At 44.8% G+C, this 20,411-nt stretch overlaps 1 protein-coding gene across 21 annotated transcripts in view; it reads right to left on the bottom strand.

The window, feature by feature from the left end:
- Positions 1 to 20,411, bottom strand: part of Znf532 (zinc finger protein 532) — a 113,544-nt gene that overhangs the window by 30,408 nt on the left and 62,725 nt on the right. For 16 of the 21 annotated variants that reach the window (XM_052742337.1, XM_052742345.1, XM_052742334.1 and 13 more), the window contains 4 exons: positions 19,568 to 19,749; positions 14,939 to 15,115; positions 9,061 to 9,223; positions 3,968 to 4,249 (listed from right to left, as the gene is read on the bottom strand). The exons of 1 other annotated variant lie outside the window; for it this stretch is intronic. In XM_052742337.1, coding sequence (XP_052598297.1) covers positions 3,968 to 4,249; positions 9,061 to 9,223; positions 14,939 to 15,115; positions 19,568 to 19,749 — 804 coding nt within the window. The remainder of the gene's footprint in view (positions 1 to 3,967; positions 4,250 to 9,060; positions 9,224 to 14,938; positions 15,116 to 19,567; positions 19,750 to 20,411) is intronic. 4 more of the 21 variants (XM_052742348.1, XM_052742349.1, XM_052742350.1 and 1 more) reach the window with 2 other exon arrangements.

Raw genomic sequence — 20,411 nt, 5'->3', positions numbered from 1 at the left:
TCTGTGGCATGGGTAAAAAGTCCCCCCCAACACACACAGACCTCCACAGGCTCTCTGGCTCCTATAACAAACCTCCTCCTCCCACACACATACATACACAATTATAACAAAATTTTCAAAAGGAAAAGAGTTCATCACCAAAGAGCACGTTAAATCCAGCCACACTGAATGATGACGCCAACCTCGGCAATTGGCCCGCCTTTTAACCGACTGTCTGAGGAATTCCTGTGACCATCTTTTTTTAACTATTTATCCTTTCAAAAATAAAATACTTTAAAGATTTTTAAAACAACTAAAGTAATAATTCAGCAAGTTTACAAGTTTTTTATTAAACCTTTAATATATACTATCTGGGCCAGCAGAGTGGCTTGTGGGTAAAGATGTTGGCCATGTAAACCTGACTACCTGAGGTCAATCCCTGAAACCCAAGGGTAATAGTGTTAACTGTCAACTGAAGAATCCAGAATCACCTGGGAGATGGGGCCTCTGGGCAAGCCCGAGATGGACTGTCCTCATTACATTACGTAAGGTGGGAAGACGGTCTGCCCACTGTGGGTGGCATCAATCCCCCACTAGGATCCTGGACTGTGTAAACAGAGAAAAGAAGTTGAACAGAAGTGAGCATTCGTCACCCTCTGCTTCTCAAGTATGGTGTGAGGTGACCAGCTGCTGCGAGCTCTTACTGGCTTGTCTGCCCTGACTTTACTTGCCATGACGGGGCTAGAACATACCTTTATCTCCGTACATTGCTTTAGTCAGAGTATTTTATCACAGCAACAGAAAAGTAAAACACCTTGTAAAGGTAGAAGGGGAAGGAGCTCTACAAGGTTGTCCCTCTGATATTCACACACGTCACAAAATGTGGGTGCTCACGTCACACACACACACACACACACACACACACACACACACAGAGCAGATTATTGTGACATAATTATACCAGTTGAGGATACCCCTAATTTAGGTCTCTTCCCCAAACCTTGTTAAAATAACCATGCTATCAGCACCAGCAACCAAGCAGTGACTGTACTGTGGCCGGCACTACTGCCTGGGCTACTGAAAACTTATCCCACACATGCAAACATTTATTTTCCAGTCTTAACTGTAGTTCTGGAGTCAAGTATACCTGCAGGGTGGCTGGTCCTTGCAATGTACAATGGCATTTCATCAGGTGAACTAGCAAACTTGGATGCTTCTGGCCAGACAGGGGTGACAACTGTGTTCCCCTGAAGCCTTTCCAAACACTGTCCCCATATAAGAACAGCATATTTCAGAGCCTCAGCTCATCTGTGCCTAAAGGGACTGAAAGCTGCTTGTCACCTCACACACAACTCCTTCTAGGTCCCTACAACACAGGCTGCTTGGAGATGATGACAGCATGTATAACTCAAAGAGAAAGTTAAGTCTAAAAGGGGTGAGATGCCTTCCAAGTCAGAGCTCACTCACATTCACTAATGTGAGAAAGAGTTTCCACGTCCTGTGAGGTGGGTACCAGAGTGCCCGCAATGCAACAGAGGAGCGAAGTAAGAGCTGCCACAGAAGCATTCAAGAAGAATCATTTGGTATTAGACTGAGAAGGAATTCTAGATGAGGTGCCGAGACCCGAAGGATAAGAAGTTAGCCACCAAGAGTAGTGTGGTCTCACACTACTAGGTTATCACCTGAAGAGATCCAGAAACAAATGATCAGTGTTCAGAACACTAAACACTCTGCCCAGGGTACAACTTGTGAAGACACAACAGGGCTGCCAAAGGAACAGACCCAGGAAGGCACTGAACCAAGACTCAACTCTCGAGAGTGACGGGAACATGACGCTTTGTGAAAGAAAGAGATATGGTCCAATCTTTACCTTAGAAAATGTTCTCAGGAGGAAAATTAGAAAGAAGATGTCCTCTGCTGCCAGTGAGAACACTACACAAGAATGCACAGCTGCCTAGAAGCTGGACACATCCCACAATGAACGCTTACTTCCTCTAGAGACACAATGTACTCAACGGAATGCAATAGAAATGCTGTGAACAACTGGGAATCCCTGTGATGGGTGAAGAGTTATAGTATCTGGGTGGTCACAAAGTAACACGGTTGTTTTATGAGTGGCCCAAATAAACAGTATAAATAAATGAGACTGATTAATAAATGTGACTAATACCCCATATCAATAACTTCTCCAAGGTCGAGTATAAACTAGTTGCTAATCAATTCCTGCATATCTTTTTATAGTTTCCCAAGGACATAGCAAGATAAAAGTTAAAGCAATAAGGTGGTGTTTTGCCTTTAAAAATATTATGCCTTTGAACCCACAAATCAGTTTTAAAATCATCAAAAGTGAGACAAGCTATATTCCTCATAAATGTGATATAAAAATAATAAAGTACCCAGGCCCTATTCTGATCTACAGATTTCACCCTGAGGCTCGGGAGATGGCTCGGTGGACAGAGCACTTGTCGAACAAGCACCGGACCTGAGTCTGGACCCCCAGAACCCATGGAGAGCTACACCTGTAGTACATACACAGCACTCCTACAGTGAGCTGGATGGGGGCAGGGCCAGGAGAACTCCGGGAAGTTCATGGGCCAGTTAATGAGGTGAACGCAGCGGTGAACAAGAGACTGTCTCAACAAGGGGGAAGGAGGGACCGGTACCCACGGTTGTCCTCTGACCTCTACACCAGCCACAGCACCTACGTACCCACACTCACACATGGAAGACACACGCACACAAAGACTTCAAATCCAGTACGATAGAGATAACCCATCAGTTAGACAACTTAATTTTTACCCGGTGGCGGTGGCGCACGCCTTTAATCACTTGGGAGATAAAGGCAGGTGGATCTCTGTGAGTTCAAGGCCAGCCTGGTCTACAGAGTGAGTTCCAGGACGGTCAGGGCTACACAGAGAAACCCTGTCTCAAAAAAAAAACAAAAACAATTTAATTTTCACAATAATCCAATAGCACATTCAAAATTAAAATTGAGAGAATCCTGCTATGGAATCATACAATAACTAAATGTAATAAGGATTCTTTCTGGATCCTAAGCAATCAGAAAATGTGAACACCGCCTGATATGGTAACATCAAAAGTAATTCTGCTTATGTTACTAAGTCTAATATTTACACTGATTTGTTCTACGTGTGCATGCACATGCATGTGTCCACAAGTGTGGCAGTCAACAGGCAACTTGCAGGAGTCTGTTCTCTCCTTCTACTATGTGGGTCCTGGGGATTGAACTCGGGTCAGCAGACTCAGAGTAAGCGTTTTACCTGATGAGTCATCTCACTGGCCCTTTGGGGTGGTTTTTAAACATTCTTATCAGTGAGAAATGTGTATTTATTATTTTAAAAAGAGACCGTGGGCTGAAGAGATGGCTCAGCAGTCAGAGCTCTGGCTGCTCTCACGAAGCTTCAGTTCAATTCCCAGCACTCACAGCTCACAAGAGGGAATGAGTGAACGCCCTCTGCGAACCCTGCACGCACGTGGTGCACAGACATGCCGGCAAACACTCATACACACGAAGTAAAAACAAATCATAAAAGAGAGAGCGCGCGCAGTCATCTGGTGACTGTCTCAGGAGTCGGACTGCAAAGCTTCGTAAGGGGTGAGGCTTGTCCTTGTACACAGACTCCAGGCCACCAGCAGCACCGGCACCACCACCACCTCTCCACCTTTCTCTCCTTGCTGGTCACAGAGCTAAACGGCACACTCTGATCCCTGCCTTAGCTCCAGTCACAGCATCCTCAGCTACCAACAGACCTGACGGACAAGCTACTCCTACCACTGAGTACGCAAGGGAAGCGGTTGAGATTGGGAGGGTTTGGGAATGTCCAATCCACAGATACAGGAAGTAAGGCACACGGACATCGAGGTCACACTAATCCTAACTCCTGACAGAGCCACAGACTGAATCTCAGAGGCTCGCCAGCACAGATGCTCCTCCTGCTGCCGGAGCATGGCCGTCACTCTCACTGACCTTCCCATGCTCCTTCCTCATGTGAGAGAGATACACATCCCTCTGTGTGAACAGACGGTCACACTCCCAACACGTCCACCCGAGACTGGCCATCTTCTTAGACTCTGTGGATTTCTTTGCAGGAGATGGAGTCTTCTTTTCCAATTTCTCTTTCCCATTCATGGTCTTGGCATCCTCTCTGCTGTGGTTTGCTGAATTCTGAGATGCAGGTTTAACGCTCAAAGGCAAGTTTATACCCAAGTTTGGAGGCCCTTCAATACTTTTCAATGTTCCATGCATAGACTGCATTATAAAAAGAAAAGAAATGCCTATCACAAATCACACCGTTTCAACAGAATGACAATCATTCAGAAACTATATCCTAAACTGAAAACATACATTTTTAAAAGCATAAAGGAGTGGTCGGACATGGTGGCACACACCTGTAACCCCAGCACTCAGGAGGCAGAGTCAGAAAGATCTCTACACAGCAAGTTCCAGGCCAGCCTGGGCTACACAGTGAAACTCTCATCACAAAATTTAAATAAATCAAGATGAATTTAAAAACACTAGAGCTGAGCGTGGTGGTGTACACCTTTAGACCCAGCACTCAGGAAGTAGAGGCAGGCAGATGTCTGTGAATTTGTGACTAGCCTGGTCTACATAGCAAGTTCTAGGCAAGCCAGGATGATATAGTGAGACCCTGTCTCAAAAAAAAGTGTCGGGGTGGAGAGGTGTAAAGGAACATCAACTTTTTTACTTGTTGGGGGGCTCATATGTCACGACACATGTGCGAAGGTAGCTCCTAGGGATGAGACTCGGCCATCAGGATGGCAGCAGGTACCTTTACCCATTGAGTGATTTCACCAGCCCCATAAAGAAGCATAATAAACAACTTAAACGACTGCTCTAAGCTATGTTTTTGACATTTATTTTGTGTGTGTGTATCCATGTTCGTGGGTGCACACATGGCAGAGCGCACATGTGGAAGTCAGGGATCTGTTGGGAGTTGAGCATCTCATTCCACCATATGGAATTCAGGATGGTCCTGGAGATCAAACTCAGGCTGTCAGGTGTCTTTACACACTGAGCCATCTTACTGGCCACAGTTCCAAATAATTTTCAGGGCTTATCCATCAGTGCCATTTTAACACTCTCTGAAGACAGGCCCCTGTACTGGGACATATTAGTGTCCCCCTCCTGGCTGACCAAGAGCAAGTCCTCTGTGTGGCTGACCATTTCTGCAGATGGCTTTACCTTCCTGCTTGCAGAGCTGTGTACGTAGGCTAATGTGCAAAAGGGTACCCAAGGCCCAGGATCCAGCAAGACATACTGCTTTTCATACTCTTGGAATACTTGTGACCTGTAGGTACAGGTACTGCCAGGGTCTGGGGGTAATTTTCACCTCTCAGTCACTTTTACTAGGAGGAGTGTACCGCCTCTGTGAGTGTACCCAGGAGGTACTCAAAAAGTCTTTAACAATTGTGTGGCTGTTTATTATCATTAACACAATAGTCAGCAAACTGCCATCCTAAACCCACAGGATATCAAATGTAGGTGAGATAAAATCAGTACAATGATCCTTTTTTGCCTCTTGCAGTCCTAAACATTGCATCCAGGGCTGTGAGCTTTCCAGACAAGCACTTCATACTGAGATACGCACCCTCGTACTTTTTATTCTGAGACAGTTTCACCAAGTTGCCCAGTCTGGCCTTGTATTCACTCAATAGCTCAGGCAAGCCTTGAACTTGTGACTCAGTAGCTGAGGTGATGGGCCAGTGAACTAGGACCTACTGATACAACTGATTCTAAAGACTTTGGGTTTTGTTGTCTGTATACTAAAGGCAATGAGTCTGTGCTTCAAGACACAGGTTATCTGTGAGTGGGGCCTTCCTCCTGATAAGGGGGCAGGTTGGTGGCTTGCCTCGGAAGCCCTGTGCCTACAAGAGTACATTCACAGAAGCTGTCCCTCAGGAGCTCTGGCACCCAGGTCCTCGTGGTCAACAGACTGGCTCTGTGGAAGGCTTGGCCCCAAGTTCCTCCTGAGGTGTCAAGGAGAACATCAATCATTCTAACTCCCCAGGATGCTTTTTTAAGAGAGGGCTTAGCTAAACAGCACAGCCTCAGTGGCCTTCCTGCACACTGTCCTTCCCAGGAGGAAAAGGGAGTTGTGTGGTATTCTCACCAGGAGAGGCCACAGCTCTCCATGCATACAAGCATCAACTGGTCCATCCAAGGGGCTGAGAGCAATGTCAGACCAGGCCCTCAGAGCAGGGGAAAACAGGGCAGACAGTTTCTCTATGGTCACACCTGCTTTTCTCCATGTACATGACAGACTTCCGTGTGCACAGAGGGCAGCTAGTTTGTGTCTCAGTACATAACTTACCTGTTTTGTGTGTGTGTGTGTGTGTGTGTGTGTGTGTGTGTGTGTGTCCATGAGGAGACCAGAGGTCAGCCCCAGGAGTCCTCCCTCCATGAACAACTGCACTCCCTCTCCAGCCCCTGGATTTTTAACATTTCTAACCATTTAAAACACAAGGAACAAATCCTCAAGCCTCAAACTTTCTGTAAGCTTCAAGGCAAATGGAAGAGAGGGGAGGGATGTATGTCTCCTCTATAAAATAACTCTGGGGACAGAAATCACCAAGAAATGGGGATTCCGCCAAGACAACAAGAGCAGATATGTGCTGAAATGCAGGTTTCTAAGTTAATTATTGTGTATTTATTTACATATTGCAAATAATAGTAATGCAATGAAAGGAATACAAATATGTCTAACATATGCAAGGCCCACATTTGATCCCCAGAAGCATTTTTTAAAAATACTAATACAACTTAATTCTTTCAGAAATGATTTTCCCTTAGTTCCTGTAAAGAACAGCTAACCAGGATGACTGTAAGTTAAAGGTTTGACAGACAGCGAATGTCAATATATGGAGGGTAAGGACCTACAAAGTAAAAAAATACGCATCCTGGGGGAATGGACACACGCTATGAATCAGGTAATAAAGGGCCACCTAACAGCGTGGGAGTGAGCGAGAGAGAGAGAGAGAGAGAGAGAGAGAGAGAGAGAGAGAGAGAGAGAGAGAGAGAGAGAGAGAGAGAGAGAGAATGTGTGTGTATGTGTGAGAGAGAGAGAATGTGTGTGTGAGAGAGTGAGAATATGTATGTGTATGTGAGAAACTGTGTGTGTGAGAGTGTGTGTGAGAGAATGTGTGTATGTGAGAGAATGTGTGTATGTGAGAGAGTGAGAGAGAGTGTGTGTATGTGAGTGTGTGAGAGAGAATGTGTGTGTGTGTGACAGAGAAAGACAGCAAGAGAGTGAGCAAGGCAGAAAGAGAGAGAGAGAGAGAGAGAGAGAGCCACTCTCTCCAACATCCCTATTCCAGTTCTCCTTTCTGACCGCATCACAGGTACCAGGCAAGATAAATATGGAGCAAGAGACGCATCATTTTAAACATAAAGGTGCCTCTAAAACATTGTATTTATTCTTACCTACCAAGCATAATGTAACAGGAGTTTAAGACACCAGAATGTACTTAAAATGAAAACAGTTCCACTGTTTTCTTATCATATAGGCTGGTAAAGATTGGGATAACTAAAAACAATCCTTCCTCCTATGGACACAGGATTATACCATTCTTCCTCAATCTCTATTCCTTGGGGACTGTATCATCCACATTCACTATTACAAGAAGAACCCCCTATACCACCACACACACCACTTCCTGATGCAAGATTACATTCCAGAAAGCCAATAAGCAGCTTGGAAGAGGCCACTTCCTCCCTCCATGCCTGCCTCCCGTTCACAGGGGGAGAGTAAGAAGCTAGACTTGAGCAGGGGCAGCACCAGTCTTTAATCCCATCGCTTAGGAGGCAGAGGTGGGAAGATTTCTGGGAAATCAGGGTCAGCATGACTTACATAGTAAATTCTAGGCAAGCTAGAGTATCATCGTAAGACCCTGTCCATTTCAAAAGAAAGAAAGCTCTAATTACGTACCAGCCTTTGAGACTGAAAATGGAGCATGGTGCCTCTTTAGAAGGGTGGATACAAGGATCCAAACAAGACACTTACACCAACACCCACATCAGGTCCAACACCCAATCTACCCTAAATATTTAAAACCAGCAACTCAGTGCTTAAGAGCACTTACTACTCTCTTGCAGAGGACCTGGGTTTGGTTCCTAGCACCCACATGGTGGCTCACAACCATCTATAACTCCAGTTTCAGGGAAACGGATGCCCTCTTCTGACCTCAGGCACAAATAGAGTGCACATACATACATGCAGACAAAACATACGTACACATAACAAAATTAAAATTAAAAAAGAAAAATAAGGTGTAACTATGCAGCCCTGGCTAGCCTAGAATTCACAGGGATCCTCCTGCCTCTACCATCAATTGAAAGTGTGTGCCATCATGACCAAATTACATGCTATTTTTATAGGGTGAAAAAAAATGAAAGACTAAATCAAATATAATGCAAATTTAAGTGCTCATATTATTTCAAGGCTAAACCTTGATTTTTTTTGAATGTACCAGTATTTGTATAAATTAGCATAACTCATCCAAACTTCTATTTATTAATCCCATATGACAGAGTTCTCAAAACAGAAAACTACAGAAGCTGTTAAGATTAAGAACACACACTACACCTGCATAAGACCTGAGTTCAATTCCCAGCACCCACGCCACACCATACACAACTGCCTGTTCCAGATCCAGGAGAATCTGAAGTCTGGTCTCCAAGCACACTCCCATGTACATATATCACACACAGACATATACCCAAACTAAAACAAAAATAAACCTTATTTTTTTAAAGAAAACTTCACAGTCATCATTTTCACATAAATAAAAAAGAGCCCTAATAACGTCACTATTCTTTTAAACCAGAGCATGCACACTAGTTCTTTGTCAGCAGTCATTGACTCCTGGAAAAAGGGCACCCCAAAGCTAACTGAACACAAGGACAGAAGGTGGCATGGGCCAGTGCCCATCTCTTTCCCTAGATAGCAGCATGCTTTACAGAAACCTGCAGCTCAGCCAGAGCCCTCCAACCATGCATGTATCTGCAGTTCACTTAGACGGAGGAGAGACGCGCACACACACCTTGATATGGTCCATCATAAGTTGCTTCTGTGCATATAAAAGAGAACAGTCTGGACACTTGAAAACAGACACCTTCTGGTTCTCAGTGTGCTGGTCAAAGTGGCGGTACAGCAAGGTCTGCAGGGTGAACACAGTGTCGCACATGGAACACTTATAGATTATTCTAGAACAGAAGAAGCGCAGCGAGATACAGTCAGTCAGCCTCGTCTCAGTCAAAGGAGCTACGGCTTAGCATCTAAGGAACTCGGGAGGTAGAAGCCATTGAAAGAACACAAACAAAAGAACATTTTAGCTGTGATACAAACTTTTCAAGACAACTGGCATCACTCAATCACACACATAAGGCTTCAGTTCTGACTAAGACACATTCAGCGACATTTGTTTAGAAATCTCGGTGACCATTTTCTGCCTCACAAGGCTACGATGGGCGTTTGTACAAAACCTCTCAGTACTGGTACACACAGCAAGAAACAATCAAAATTTCTCTCTCTCCCTCCCTCCTTCTCTTCTTTTGGAAAAGACAACACATCTAAACAGTGGCATCCTAAAAGAAGATGTGGGGGCAATTTTTTTGTAAGGTCAAATGAAACAATACAGCTCAATGTGGTGCTCTAACTAGGAAAAGAATATGATTCATGAACTAAAGACACCCAAACTCTAATACCTGGACAAACTGCCTCGAATTTACATTTAAAATCAGCAATTTCACACTTGAATATCAACCTTTCTACACCAATTTTAACACAGAAAACTATACACCAGTACACAATTACAGAGATAAAAAGACAAAAACACACAGCACAGGAAAACCCAACGCTTCCTAAAAATGGTTTTTAGTACCCGGATACTAGACACTGTTCCATACCAAACGCCTTATCCGAACCACCTCCTTACTGTTCAGCAGACTGGAATCTCCTAAACAAACCTCTTCCACCCACTTAGACCTCTCCTGAAGTTCGGGGACAGGTGTTTGGTGGCACTGGGGTGTATGCAGCTGGGACACAGCAGACCCCCTTCCTTAGCAACTGCTCTAGGTATCCTGGTCCTTAGGGAGGCCTGTGGAACCTGGCCCCTTTGAAGAACTGTGGACCAGGCACAGGGAGCCTAGGGAGCAGCTGAGAAAAGGCGGCAAGCTGACTGAAGAGGAAAGCCGGGGGAGTGTAGACGTCTAACTTAAACGCCGCACAGCGAAGCTAGTGAAGGGAGCCCCATATGCCCATCTGCATCTCCTGAGTATGTTCTTAAGACAGCTCCTCACAGAGCTCCACACTCCACTGGGCAATGCTGTCAAAAAAATAAATAAAACTGTAATTTAGCCCAGCATGGTGGTGTATGCCTTTCATCCCAGCACTTGGGAAGATGAGGCAGAGAGGTTGCTATGAACTCAAGACCAGCTCAGTATACTGCAAATATCATCTGGCTAAACAGCAAGACTATCTATAAATAAATAAATAATTTGAGTTCTTGTAAAATTATATCTTTAACACTGTGACTTTATCTTTAACTCTCACAGAAGACTTTCAAATGTAACCAGAAGGCCACATGTTTTTCCAAGGTCTTGCTAAATTAGTCACTTTTCACCTTCAACTGAAGATGGGGCGAAAGATCCAGCTCATTGCTGACAGGCTTTCCTAACACAGCCCAGTGTTTCACCACCACAGCAACAGGTACCCAGGGATGCTTCACCACCACAGCAACAGGTACCCAGGGATGCTTCACCATCCCAGCAACAGGTAGCCAGGGATGCTTCACCACCACAGCAACAGGTACCCAGAGATGCTTCACCATCCCAGCAACAGGCACCCAGGGATGCTTCACCATCACAGCAACAGGTACCCAGGGATGCTCATTTCCTTACTGTTTGAAACTGCTCAATGTCCAGTGAACTAAAACCTCACATAGAGCAACCACAGAAGGTCATTTTTAAAAGAAATTGCTTATAAAGATTTTCAGGAAAATTAAAACAAGGCAGTATATTATAATATGGGCACATTTCTTTGTTATTAATGAATTATTTTATTTTGGGGTGTGTATACGTAAATGCCACATATATGCAGGCATCCTTGGAGGTCAGAAGAGGGTGCTGGATCCCTGGGAGCTGGAACTACAGGCAGTTGGGAGCCTCTAGACATGAGTGTTACTAACTGAACTCAGGCCCTCTGGAAGAGCAGGAAGTGTTCGTAACCTTAGAGCCATCTCTCCAGCCTCAAGATCACATTGCTAAGCATAAAATTATCATCACCTCTAGGGATGGATAGTATGTGCATGCTGTTATTCTGCTTATCTTTCTTTTATGGGTTTCCTATAATCAAAAGACAAGCATTTGAGGAAAGAATAAGACTGGGCTGCAGGACGACTCAGCTGTTGTGAGTACGGAATGCACTTGCAGGGGAGCCAAGTTTGGTCTCATCATGGTCCCATGTCAGGCAGCTCACAACTACCTATTAACTCCAGCTTCAGGGGATCTCTGTTTTCCTGTACTCATGTGTGTGAACACACACACACAATTAAAAATAAATCTTTCAAACAGAATAGCCTCAAGGTTGGGGATTTAGCTCAGTGGTAGAGTGCCAAGCACAAGGCCCTGGGTTCGGTCCTCAGCTTGGGGGCGGGGGAATAGCCTCATAATGGAAATGCCATAATGAGACCTCTCACTTTGTATGTCTGTTTAAAAAATTAATTTAAAAAAATACATGAAAAATTGGTGAAGGGGAGAAGAGCTTTAAGAGAAGCACTGAGATTTATTAGTTGGACTGATTATTCACTTATGATTCTCTTTCTCAATATTTCATAAAACCAGGCATGGGGGCATGGCTCAGTTATCAAGAGCTTATACTGCTCTTCTAAAGGACTAGTGTTCAGTTCCTTAACTCCAGCTCCAGGAAGATTCAACACCTCTGATAATGCATGTATCCACACACATGTGCATGCACATTACACACACACACACACACACACACACACAAATTAAAAATAAATCTTAAAAAAAAACAGGTATAATGATCATTTTCTTCATGGTACATTCTCTTGGGGAAAAATATAAAACCAAAGACAATGAGTAACTTAGCCTTTGTTGAGGAAATTGAGGAACAAGTTGTTGATATGTTATCAAAAAAAAAACCTTCCCATGAAACACTAATGAGCTCAGAGCACTGATAAGCTTCAATAGTCGCAGCAAAGGCAGAAAGGGGAGAGTTCCAGGCTATCCTGGCTACACAGCAGGATCTCAAAAAGCAGAACAAACAAAAAGCACTAAAGAATGTGAAGGGGGAAGAGGTGACAGAGATATGGCAGAAACCAACAGGTCAATGAAAGCTGACAGTATCGCTATCGGGAGAGGTGACTACCGGCTGAGCCCCGACGGTGCCCATGTGGCCCACCGAGAAGATGCACAGCGTCATTTCTGCAAGATTCCCGATGATGAGAGCAGGTCCTGGGCTGACTCCAATAAAGCAGAACAGACAGAGAAGGCCATCCCAGAAGGAAAGGTTGCTTCTTCTTCTTTTTTTTTTTGCATGGGGTGTGTGTGGGGGGGGTTGGTCAGCATCTTGGAAAGCAAGGATAAAGACATTGTCTAGGTGTCTAGGCAACTGGGACGGTCTGAATCCAGTCCGTGAACTGGCTGGCCAGGTGATCAGCACCACTACCCTGAGCAGAAGCTGTGTGCTCGTGACTTTTAGGAGCGTGCTTTTGCACAGGGAAGAACACGCTGAAGTGATTATCAGGTCATAATGTCCTGTTACTCCCAGGGATGAAAGGGAGAGTGGGTTATGAGAATGATGAACTGGACCAGACAATTTCCCTCTTATCTGTGGGGATCCATCCTAAGACCCCCCAGTGGGGTCCGGAAGCCACAGAAACACTGAACACTCTAATCTGGTGCCTTTACCATCTCAACGGCACTTCCGCTTGTCACTTCTCCTGGTCGGGTGTGACAGGTAATCATGGCTGACTTCACTTCTCTCCTTCACCGGTTCACGGGTAGAACATTTGCTCTTACCATGGATTTTAGCACTGGATTGTTTCCCTGTTTCTTTACTAGTCTAGAACTTTAGCGTCTTTACTTAAAGGAGGCACTTGTCTGCCTCTCTAGGTGGGGCTGGTACTACTGCTCTCACTTTGGAGGTACTGGGAAGTGCACTCAGGGCTACCTGCACACAGTACTGTGCACAGTACTACAACTGTCAATCAGATAACCAAGCTGGTCACTAACTGGCTAATGGGCAGGTAGCACATACAGTATAGAAACCCTGGACAAAGGGTGCTGGTGTCATGATGAAGCAGGACACTAAGACATTCCACGATACTATGAAGAGTAGTGCATACTCTAGACCTACAACTTGTTGACTTCAGGAATTGTCCATTTAATAATTTCAGACCACGGCTGATCTTGGTTAATGGAAATTTCAGAAATTAAAATTGTGGATAAAGGGCAAGGGACCACTGCACCCTGTAAAGGGCTTCTTTTAAGTAAAGCTATGAAAATTCTAGACCTACTGTACTCAAATGTGAGCAATACTGTCTTAACTTATCTTAATAATCTACTATCCTCTCTTTTCAGTTTATAACTACCGTACGGACAGGATATGTGACTTATTTGAGTAAAGAATCAAGGGGCTATATTCATCACGAGGCAAAGGCTGTTTGTCAGTATGCACAAGTTTTCCCATCATGAACACTGGAGACACATCCATTAATCTCACTAATCCTTGTCTCTGCGTGAAGACATCCAGTGGAATTCGAATCCTCTAATTTGTAATTTGCCTCCCTTTGAAGATCAATACACAAAACATCAAGGAAAAGACCTATTTGAATAAGTAGATTTTAACGCTGTTTTAGTAAACAGTCATGTGTATATATTCAATAGTATTTCCCCAAAATTTTTTTTAAAAAAAGGACATATAAAGAAGTACAGGTACTACACTGCGTATCTCCACCTCTTTCCCTCAGGGATCTTTGATAATGAAGTCACAGATGAAAAAGCACTGAACCCTGGACGAGCCAACCTAGTCTCCAGTCATCACACTGCACATGGCCATAGGAATCAGGAATAACATGACCACCACCAGGTGGTACACTGTGTGGACACAAAGAGGAGTGAGTAAATACAGAAACAATGCTTATAGAGTTCCTCTCCACCCCAAACAGACGCCTCAGGCCACAAATACCAGCCACATCACCTTATTCTAATCTCACTCCAACCCTGAGACACAAGCATGACTGCATTTACAGGAGAGGTTGAGACAGGTAACAATCCCTCAGAGGCCTCACAGGCCTCACAACTGGCAGCTGGCGGAACTCTGAGCTGCCCCTGCACCCACACTGCCCCCTCTCCGTTGCTGACTGACCCCTGTAGCAGACAGGCAGGTAGCCCTATCTGTTTACCAGCCCTAAAGCAAGAACAACATTAAGTAAAATTAGATTTACTTCCACTAATCAATGGCTTGCCCTAGCTATAAAGTTAATTCAGTAACTAGTGTCTCAAGCTGAGTTCACCTTTTGAATACTGCTGGGGAAAGTGTGTCCTACAATAAACAAATGATGACAGCATGGACCATAACATCGTTTGGGTTTTCTGTTTTTATATTTGATAATTCTCCTAAAACTTACTTGTTAAAAATCATCTTAGGAATAAAATGGATAAGTATTCGTTTGTTGAGGAGAAATCAATGCTAAAAGCATGAATAACAGGTGACCATTTGGGACAAAGGCTTTACCTGGAGAAAGCAGAGTGACTTGGTGAGCTACCAGCAGAACATCACACATCCAGTCAACACAGCCGACACATGTTCAGACCTTACGTTTGATGCACTGCAATGACAACCTCCTCTAAATGGCACTACGGCAGCAGAGTGAAACTCAGCCATGGGTGACTTACTTGGGTTCTCCTATCTTGACGCCAGGATGCTGCGTGTAGGCGTGGGAGTGTGTACTTGGGGCGGACTTAAACGCCATTGGACAGATAGGGCACTTGTAGAAGACTTCACAGTGAGAGCCTTGAATGTGAGACTTCAGTGCGGCCACGTCAGAGTACACAACATTGCAATGTACACATCTGTTAGAGAAACAACACTGTCGTTAGCACAGACTACGGAACACCGTGAGGGACATCACTGTGTGACGGGGCGAAACGAACACATCTCACAGCCCACAGAGGTTTCGCTGGGCTTTTGGAATGTACTTCTCTGCTTACAACAGAGTAAAGTTAATTTTGTGTGTTTAAGAGGAAAGATCATGAAGAAAATTAATATACAAATGGTCAGTGTCTGGAGCATCTTCAACATTTTGAGGAAGGATATATAGTAAGGCCAACAGGCCACGAGGGGACCCAGCAAGAACAAGGATCCTGAACTGGGGAAGGACGTTCATGTACTGGACTGCCACTAGGGTCTGATGTTCCCACCTGTCCTCATACCACATGGGAGACCTTTCCAGTGGGAGAGGTCTTGGGATCTGCACCTACATGCCCTCGACAGAGGAGGGACAGAGAGGGGCACATGGAGAGGGCATGGCCCATGGTCTCCTGGCACACACTGGTGTGGGCAATATATTCTCGCTGCACAGTGACCCAGAAGGTGGTGGAAGTCAGCCACCTGTGTGTTCTGTCTGCTGGAAGACAACCTGACTGTGCTTGTATTTGGCCTTTAAACTACATCAACACAAGCTTCTGAAAAATCAGCATCTCCAAAAACAACTGGCTCCAAGCTTCTGAATGTCTAAGTATGACAATTAGCTCATTCACTGCTCAAACCTAATCCCATAGAAACAACCTCAAAACTAGCCCCACCCCCAGCTTATCTTGTCACAAGGACTCACAGCAATACTTGTAACACCTCCATTTGACGATGGAATCTTTCTTCTTGATTCACATATGGAAAACATTTAAGAATGTTCACCATGGCTCTTGGAAACTGTCTGAGAGAGCATGCCTCGCTTGTGACTGAACACACATGCACCTAATCATGTATAAGCAAGTCACCTGGGGAAGAAATCTGCTGACAGAGCCTGTCCTCCTGGACACCATGTCAGACAGACACTTCTGCCCTTCTAGGCTTAGAGGCACATCTGGACTCATGGAGATAACTCCTGTAAAGCCACACAGAGGGTGTGTATTCTACAGAGCATAGACCTTAGAAGGCTTTGAGGCATCTTTAGAAAAATCAAGGTGTATTCTGTTTTATTGTCTTAAGGCACAGTGGTCACCAACACAGAAACTAAAACACTGTAAGTAGAGAACAAGAAAGATTTGATGTCCTACTGACAAGGAACTTCTCTCAATACAGGAGTCGGCTAAGCACACTGAAAGTCTCCTGGGCCGCCTAATGCGCCTGTCTGCCGTGACTCATTTGTAAACTAAGAACTGGACAGATCATTTTAGTCCCACCTTCCCCTAGAAACTAGTGACTACAAGGTAAGGGGGGATGAGGCCACAGTCAGAGTCCTGCCAGCTCCCCTGGTTCCTGGCCTTAGGGAGGACTCCCATCTGGGGAGATCTAACACACCCAGGCAAGTATGACCACAGACAGATGCTAGAATCTGGGGTCTGATGTTTCCACCTGTCCCAGTGCCACCCAAATGCTGCCCAAGGGTGGGCTACATTGCAGACCACACACAGCTTCCCACCAAACACAGGACCAGAATCTATCTAAAGCCAAGAGAAGTGCACTAATGGTCCCTATGTTCCAGAGCCACTGGAGCAAGAGAAAAGCTTCCCAGGCTGCCAACAGTAAAATTCGGTTTTTGAGTTGGCAGCAGATGTGACAGGGACTCAGTCTAAAGGGGACCACAGAAGTCAAAAGAAAGCAGAGGGAGGAGAGAGGGCAGAAGAGGTTTGGGGCAGCAGAGGCCACGACAACGGCAGATGAAGCAGGCACATGGAACACGGATTTCAGACACCTTAAGCTACCACAATGCTGCTGAACATCTACCTCACAGGCTCTGGGGTGACAGGCATGCGCCACCACGCCCAGCTCTCTTTATTATTAATTTTTAATTAAAAAGTGTTTACACTATACAATCTGACAATAATGTCTCCTTAAATGTACGTATCAGGAGGTAGGAAAATTCAGAAAAGTATTTGACCTTTTTTCATAATTGACATTCACAAGTAAAGGAGGCTCCAGGCATAGCCGTATTTAAGAGACACAACAGGATGAAAAGATAGGCAAGCACCTGCCTAGGAAGGAACAGAGGCAGGAGTGGGAGCCCTCAGAAAATCTTCCCTGGCTACAGAAAGATCATACCTACAACAATTAACTACAGAGACAAGAGAGAGATGACAGAGAGGAGAGAGACAGAGAGACAGAGAGAAACAGGGCAGGACCAACAGGCTGCCAAGACCAGTCAAGGACTACCCCATTATTTAAAACAGCAGGAGGACTGGGTATGAGCACTGGTGTCTAACCCCAGGCCGAACTGTTTCAGGCTAGCCTGGGCTACAGTATAAGACTCTTCACACACACACACACACACACATACACACACACAAAGGGAGATGGGCAGGGAAAATGTTTGAGTTTTTATATCTTTTCCAAAGAAGTCAGCATGAACTAAACTTCACAACAAACAAGCATGGGAGATGGGCACAGTGATGCTTATTGATAATCCCAGCTCTGGAGGCTCAGGAGTGAGGCCAGCCTCGTCCACACAGCAAGTTCCAAGACAGCCAGGGTGTCATAGTAGGACCCTGTATCAAAAGCAAATATAGAAAACGCCCGAGCATGATGTTTTTCACAGTCTGTATACCCTCAAGTCTAGCCTAGAAAATCCACAGTTAATAAAAACTTGATAAAATCCAAAATGTAAAATTGAAAGCACCAATTTAAGCAAGTCTTCCCGGGGCAAAGGAAGGGCAGAGCGATCTTCTCCCTGCCTGCGTGTGAGATGTCTGTCTTAACTTAGGAAAGACACCAGGACTAACTCAGAGTGCAGAGGCTGTCCTCTGTTCCTTCCAATCTAACCTTGTTTTCACTGAGAGGAATTCTGTGGGAACACATAGCACTCTGCAGAGAAGAGGAGCAAGCGTCCAAGCCGCACAGCTGCTTTCCCTGGCTGTGGGCAGAATCCACTCACAGCTCCCAAGCATGTGGGAAGAACAAAGCACTATTCTGCGTAGCTCTGCGGACCATCTTGCTTAACTGTCACATCTCTGAGGGCTGGCGGCAGGTCATCACCCAAGTTACAGAGTACAAAAAGGAGAGAGGACACGGGACTTTCACACAAATCATGACAAGAAAATCTGGCACAAAGGAAAAACCTTGGTTTCTTGTTTTCTAGTTTCCTACCAGGTTAGATCTCAAACCATAAGGCATTTGCACACTATAAATTTGAAGGAATAAGAATAAAAACAGGGATCTGCCTCATATGTTAGTGTTGGAAAACTGAGCAGAGGGGAGGTGAGAGACGGCTCAGCAGTTCAGAGCATGGGCTCTTCCTCAAGGGTTCGACTCCAAGCACCCACACAGCAACTAACAACCATTTGTAACTCAAGTTTCAAGAGAACTGAGGTCCTCTTCTGACTTCCTCGGGCAACACACATACATGGCGAACAGACATGCACACATGCAGGCAAAATACCCACACAAAAAATAAAAAGAAATAAATCCTAAGAAGAGGAGGAAGAAAAAGAAAAACAATTGGGCAGAACATATCTCGGAACATAAACTAAAATGAAGTAAAATCATCAAACTACACCAATGCTACCTCACTTTTATAAACCGTGTGACAAATTACGACTAAGCAAAACCACTGCACATTAACAGTCTAACCAAACATGGTAAGATAAACACATGCCACAGTGAAACAAAGCTAAAACAAAGACACGTCACCCATGACACAGTCCCTTGAGGGGTTTTCATCAGGTCAAGTGTAATGGGACAGGAGCACATTTCAGAAGGTAACGAAGTTTGAGAGCAAAGCACATCATCCCCTAACACTGGATAAATTAACATTAAAGTTGCCAGATGTCAAAGAATACACATCTGGGAATCTCCGGGCCAGTGAGAAGATGAAAGGGCCGGAACTGAGGTGGAGGGGCAGAAGGGAAGGGCTTCTGGAGGGGAGGCTCCAAAGACTGAGGAGAGGAAAATGTTCACCTGACCCTTCTGTGTGGTCACGGCAATTCATCATGTTTATATTTATTAGAAGGGAACTACTAAGAGGTGCAGAAATGCATGGTATTCCTGCGGAGGATAAATAAGGGGAGGGCAACAACACATGGACGGGGTGGGGGAAGAGGGTTGTGCAGACTGTCAGTCATGGCCGAGCTCCATAACATGCACATTTACCTGAAAGGATCGCCCAGTTTAGCCTCATCTGTATGGAGAATGACGTGACATTAAACTTGGATTCAAACGGATCAACTCTACTACAAATGAGCTAAGTTCCCAGAGATCTGTGAGCTGTAGGATCACCAGACAGCCCTGAGAACTAGGTGTGTGCACAGGCCCTTCAAATCGTAGTGCAGTGACCAGTGAACAACTTGCACAGAAGGGAAGGACATACTGACCGAAAACCAACTCTCCGTGTGTAGTGCAGACAGTTCTTGGTGACGTGGGTCTGGAAGTGCACCGACCTGCAGATGGCCCCGCACTCGGGGCAGGAGTAGGGAGATTTGTGCTGATGGATTCTCTGGTGTGAAGCATAACTGCACTGGTTAGGAAGCAGCATCTGGCAGATAGTGCAAGTCTTCTAGATAAACCAAAGGGGGAAACACGATTGGTCCTGCTAAGCATGGCTATAGGCAAGTACCTTAGTTAAGCTGTACAGTAGTTACGCGTCTCATTTTAAACACGGCTATCAATGACTCTAAAGCCCAAGGGGAGAGCAAACAGGTTTAATGGAAATTTTTCACCCTGTAAAATAAACGTGATCAGCATTATGGAGGCAGGCTCATGCCAAAGTGTGAGCTAAAGAAAACACCAGCAGCTTTAACTGCTTCCAGGCCTGTTTCTCCTGCATCCTGTCCAGAGCAAAGGTCCTCTTGCAAACTGTATTGGCAGACAAACACATCTCCGAGCCCGGGCCCAACAGGAGCTGTACTTCCCACAATCCAGAACTTGCCTCAGGACAACAGAAATTCACCCAGGTTGATCCAGTTTCTTCCTTGTATGGCTTAGGGACTGGTTTTCTTTTTGTACCTAAGTTGGCCTTCAAATGGATGAACTGCCCATAACATGATTTATAATTAAAATAGAAAAACTCAAGCTCAGATAAATAAATTTGGACATTAAATTGAAATTTGCAGAGTACAAGGAATTTTACAAAGCTTAAAATCTGACTGTATTAAAATAAAGACTGAAACCTTCCTTGAAGAAAAATGTTTAATTATCAAAAACCCCTCAAATACTCTA

Source organism: Peromyscus californicus, unplaced genomic scaffold (genome assembly GCF_007827085.1).
Source record: "Peromyscus californicus insignis strain IS unplaced genomic scaffold, ASM782708v3 Scaffold_17__1_contigs__length_78620276, whole genome shotgun sequence".
Classification (NCBI taxonomy): domain Eukaryota; kingdom Metazoa; phylum Chordata; class Mammalia; order Rodentia; family Cricetidae; genus Peromyscus; species Peromyscus californicus.
The sequence above is the reverse complement of the archived record's forward strand: the minus strand, read 5'-3'. Positions and strand labels throughout refer to the sequence as shown.